The 5465-nt window shown below is 45.5% G+C and overlaps 1 protein-coding gene across 1 annotated transcript; it reads left to right on the forward strand.

Annotated features, from left to right (window-relative positions):
• On the forward strand, window positions 1-5397 carry C922_04721 (hypothetical protein; the record flags this gene model as incomplete). Its single annotated transcript, XM_008820300.1, has 4 exons — window positions 1-234; window positions 435-779; window positions 871-4686; window positions 4852-5397. The coding sequence occupies 4 exons, from the start codon at window positions 1-3 to the stop codon at window positions 5395-5397; spliced, it is 4941 nt and encodes a 1646-aa protein (XP_008818522.1).
• Between the last annotated feature and the right edge of the window lie 68 nt (window positions 5398-5465).

The following is a 5465-nucleotide window of genomic DNA, read 5'->3' on the forward strand; positions in this document are numbered from 1 at the left end:
ATGGAGAAAAATAAAATGGACAGTGGCGGCAAAGAAAATACACGCCTCGAACAGACACACAACTTGGTTCACATCTCTAACGTTGTTTTGAGTGACCACATAAAGTGGGGCAAAAATGAAGGCGGGAAATATACGGAACAATGGAGGCAACCAGATTCTACCCCTCTTCCAACCCCCCTTTTGCAAAAAATAGACATTCGAGACTTTGACGAATATATTCGCTACATCACGAAGGTTGGTTTATCTGATTTTGGCTTTACAGATGTGAAGCAGCTTGCGTACATATTGCTCACGCGGGGATAGCACTGCAATGTGTGGACAGAGGGGGCGGCAAACGTGCTCTATCCCTGTCTAGCTATATCGCTCCTCCATCAGACGCCGCGCTCATCACCGGCCTTCTCATCGCAACCGTTTTGCTTCCCCTTTTTTGACAGATCAACACGCTGAGCGACGTGAACATACGCAACTTGGATGAAATTAGCCTCCAACACTTTGAGCGCATTTTGAGGAACCCTCCCGTGATTGAAGAAATGGAGAAGCGCGTCCAAGCGGAGCAACATATCGAACATGCTTCTCAGGAGGGAGCCACACAATTGGGAATTTTGGGCCACACAGGTGGCTCGTCAAGCATTACCTACTGGGGGGACAACTCGGGCAACCACGCCAACGGCCTGTTCGCCTCTCCCAAAGCGAAGTCGCACTGGCAATGCAACCATAGCACGCTGCTCGCAGATGATGCCTGGTGCGATCTGTCCAGCCTTACGCGTCGACAGGAGGAGGTAAGTCCGATCACATGGCTCTCCAACCCTTTGCATATCTCCAATGAATGCTCTCACCTCTCAATCCGATCTCTGCTTCCCTTCCTCACAGCTGAGCGAAACGCTGGACTACATCGATCGCGACATCAACGCACTCATCCGCAAGGATTTCCAAAACTACCTGCACATAATAGCCATTCTGAATGAGCTAAAAGGAGAAATAAAAAATCTGCACGACGAAATTAAAACATTGAGAACACACATCCATGATGTAAAAGAAATGTTATTAAAGATTATTCATTTAAAAAAATACAACGATTTGAAGAAAAAATGTAAACAAGTAAATCATTTGCTCAACAGATTTTTACACTTTCGAAGATTAATAAAAATTCTGAAAAGATTTTTACAAAAAAGGAAATTTTATCACTGTCTTGTTGTAGTAAATAAAATTTTTAAAATTTATTTTTTTTTTAAAAAGAAAAGAAAGCTCCTATATTTTCATCAATATTTTTGTAATTTTAATATATCCTACTTGAAAAGTTTCTTCTCTCAGAATTTCCTTTTTTTGTTTTTTTTCCACTCCTTGTTGTTTTTGTTTCGACCTAGGGGGGTGGCTAAAGCATCACTTTGTTCTGCTCATTGGGTTAAGAAGAGGGATCGTCTTCACTTGGGAAGTACCCACACGAGGGGAACAGCCCACACTGGAGAGACATCCCACACAAGGAGAGACGATACCGCCATTACCCAAGGAGATACCCTCTTGGGAGACAACCCAGGACAGTTAAGCATCCACTACCCCCCAGATCAGCTCAAGCAGAACCCACACTGTCTCAATTCTTCTTCTAAAGGTAAATCAAAATTCAACAGATTCGTTACATTTCACAAACGGCTGAACAGACAGTTTATGCGTAACTTTCACAGGAAGAGAAAAAGATTTGTCAAGTGCCGCAAAGCGGAGGAAGCGAAATTTTTTGTGAAACGATGGCAGCAGGGAGTCTGCTCCCATTTTTATAAAAAGATCAGAAAGAGAAGAGGAAACTTTGACCACCACCTTGCCCATTTGAATAATCTCTTCACTCCCGCACTATTCTTTAATAACTTCTTCCACTCGTTGCGCAATTTGTGTTCCAGGGAAAACTACTTAAAGCATTTTGTGGACGACCTGTTTTATGGTCTCTTGCACGAGACCGTCTCGGATTTGCGACGCGATCAATTCTACGACCTAGGGGATAAATCCCTTTTGAGTGCAGAAGAGGTAGCAGCTCAGTCAGGGGAAGAGGAAAGTCCATCCCGCAAAGAACCAAATCCAGATTTAGACCCACATTCCAAACCGAACAAACGAGAAAAAACAGAGAAAGAGAAGACAAATCAAGCACTAACTGCAGAATGTACAAACCATGTAGAGGCGTACCCCTCCGGAAGAATTACCCTCTCGTGCGAGCATCTCGTTATCGAAAAATGTAGAAAAAAGAAAATTCTCCATTTTGATCAAGACGGATGGAGAAAACTGTACAGACAGGTTGGCCTTCTCCCGCTGGCCAATTTAGTGCATCTGTTGGGCACCTTTTTTGGGAAAATAAAAATGGTCCAGAGGAGGATGAATAAGTGGGCTTCATTTTTAATGGCCAAAATTGTCTCCTTCCTTTTGGACGACACGTGGGCGGAGAGCTTCGCGAGGTACACGCCGCACCTCACGCGGCAGACGACGAAAATGGAGAAGACGCCCCAAGCGTGGCAAACACCGCAACCCCCAATGCACAGCTTCCCATTCTCCAGAAGCAACAAATCATCTCACTCCATAAAACACGTGTTCTCTAAATTTTGGAAAAACTACCGAGATATTCACCACACCCTTTTTAAACTCCTCCTCGAAAGGATAAGCGAAGTTTTAAATGTTAGAAGAAAATGCAATATGCACCTCGGCATCAACCAGATGATTTCGCTTTACTGGACCGTTTACCCCATGTTCTCCTTCGTTCGCAGGAAGGGTCGAAGGTTGGAACAAGAATACACTCGTTTTTTTGTGAGGGGAATTCCCCGTTTTGTGAGAAGCGCGCAGGTGTCTCGGACGATGTACCTGTGTGGGAAGCCCCACGAGGGGAGGAGGCCCCTCCGTGTGAGGATAACACTCACAAGGAACAAATTCATCATCGCGAAGAAGATGAAGACATTAAACTGTAATGTTGGTAGATCAAGGGGTGCAGTAATAAAACTCGGAGAAGTCCCCCTTTTTTGTCTCCCCCCGAGGGAAGAAGCGAAGTGTTGTGAGGACCAAGCACCTATACGTACTGACGTGATGAACAAATCGGAGGTGCAACCGCGACGAAGTGGCCAATTCGACGCGCATAATGGGGATGCATATATGTTGGACTCTAAGGAAGAGTGTCACCCGAGGGGATCCCTTCCCAGGTTTTCCCTTCCCAGGTTTTCCCTTCCCAGCTGCTACCTCCCCCCCAGCGCAAACCTGCGCATAGGCAGTCAGAACTTCCACGTCCCACACAGAGTAAGCATAACCATCCACAGACGTGCAAAACAGGAGCAAGTATATTTGAGCCGCTTCCTTCAACGGATAATGAAGAAGACACCTCGTGGGAAGGAAGCCAAGCAGAGACTCCCTCATGACGAGAGGAACCTCTGCAGACAAATCAGAAGGCGCATAAGAATCGAGTCCATAGTGGCCATAAATCACTTCTATGAGTTTAAAAAAATACAAATGGAAAAATCGTTGGAAATTGAAAAATGGAATGTACTGGAGGACATTCCACAGGAAATAAATGCTCAGATGGAAAAATATTTCAAGATAAAAAATGAACATAAAAATAAATTGCGCATTAATGGTGACCTGTTTTACTTAACCAACAGCAGCGTGTCTTTCTTGTGTATCCTTTTTCAGTACATCCACTTCATGCTATCGATACCGGACGTTTCGTTTGAAATTATTTCCAAAATTTTAACTTTCTATGATAAACAGTTTCTCAAAATGGTCCACCATTTCATCATGGATGGACATGCCGTTACCAACTGCACTCTCAAGAGCATCACTATTAAGATCCTCGCTGTTGTCATTCACACCCTCGACTTTGCCGACTCCACGGTCAGGCGAGTATATGCCATTTCGCGCCACCTCCTGTACACGCCATGGACGGAAGCGCCTCCACTGGGGATGGGGGGCGAGGTGAGCGACCAAAAAATCGGCGGAATGAGCGGCGAGATAAGCGACCAGAAAAGCGACCAAGTGAACGGTGGCATATTTCCCAATTCCGTCGCGAGCAGAAACGAGGACCGCCCAAACGGGCAAATAAACGTGTCCCAGTTTGCAGATAAGCCTAATGACTGCTATCCTGGGAAGGACCCTCATCGTAGAGCCACCAAATTGCCAAACGAGACAGCGAATCTGTGGGGCAATGCCCGACTAAGGCACCCTCCTGGGGAGACAAACGAAGAGAAAAATGGGTCCACCCTGCCCCCTGTAGAGAAATGCATCAAAGGGGAAAGAACAACAATCAGGAAAAAGACGTATTGTGGACGCACGAACGAAAGTTCGTCCTTAAGAAAAAATGAGAAACATACTCATGAAGATATATTACAAGGGATGGACACCTCATGGGTGGGCAGCGTTCTAGTAGACTTCACAAAATGTTTGAAGTACCCCACCACACGGAAGCCTAATCGCATCCCTCGTGGCATCCGCCTGTCGAAAAAGGACCAAGAAAAGATCAAATCAAATTTTAATCATATGCTACAGAAGTCGTTCCTTTTGAAGAAAAAGTTAGCGGAAAAGATCGTTGACATTTTATCGACTCGGTTTGATTACTACACAAACATCTGGCTGGTATCGGACAGCCTGCTGGAGAATCACCTGGTGAATTCCTTTAGCTACGAATGTGACATTCTTCCCTACGGGATGCAGCTGCGCTCCACTTTCAAGGTAACATCCGCGGAGTTGCGTTTTATTCGTGTAGGTGGAGCTCAACCAAGGGGATATGTGTTGTGTCCCCCTGCAAATTGTCTCTCTGTGCTGCTTCCTACCGCGTCCGCGTATTCCATTCCTAACCGCTTCCATACATGCCGTCTCCTCCCCCCTGGAACGCAGCTCCTGACCACCTACCTGCGCGAGGAGGACACCAGGAACATATACCGAGAGCTGTTCCAGGACATCGCGAACCGTTTCAGCCTTCGCATCAATGTCCTCAAAGGAAACGACAAGTATAAGAAAATTATTTCGAGGCTGATGGATGAGTCTGCGCCGGCGAAATCAACACCAAGGAAGTCAGCGGCAGAAGAATCCCTGCCTGGAAAATCAACATCAGCCAAATCAGCGGCAGAAGAATCCTTGCCTGGAAAATCAGCATCAGCCAAATCAGCGGCAGAAAAATTCGCGCCGGGAAAATCTCAAATTGACCAATTAATTATGCACTACCACAGCTACGAACTGAAGGAAAAGACTGCTCACAACATTCACAAAAACGTCGGGGACAAAATCCTCATTGACATGACGAATGTCTTAATCATTCTCTACAAGGATCCCCTTTTGTCTGACATCATAGAAACCTTTTTAAACGATTTTCTAAAAATTTGTACGTCCCACTGGTACGTAACCATAGACCCCTTTGTCATTCTGAGCAAGTACAAAAAGTAGAGCCATTTGGGGAAGCGCACAGGTTGTGCACGCTAGGGAGAAAATGGACGAGTCTATGTGTATATATG

This window comes from Plasmodium inui, assembly GCF_000524495.1.
Source record: "Plasmodium inui San Antonio 1 unplaced genomic scaffold supercont1.28, whole genome shotgun sequence".
Lineage (NCBI taxonomy): Eukaryota > Apicomplexa > Aconoidasida > Haemosporida > Plasmodiidae > Plasmodium > Plasmodium inui.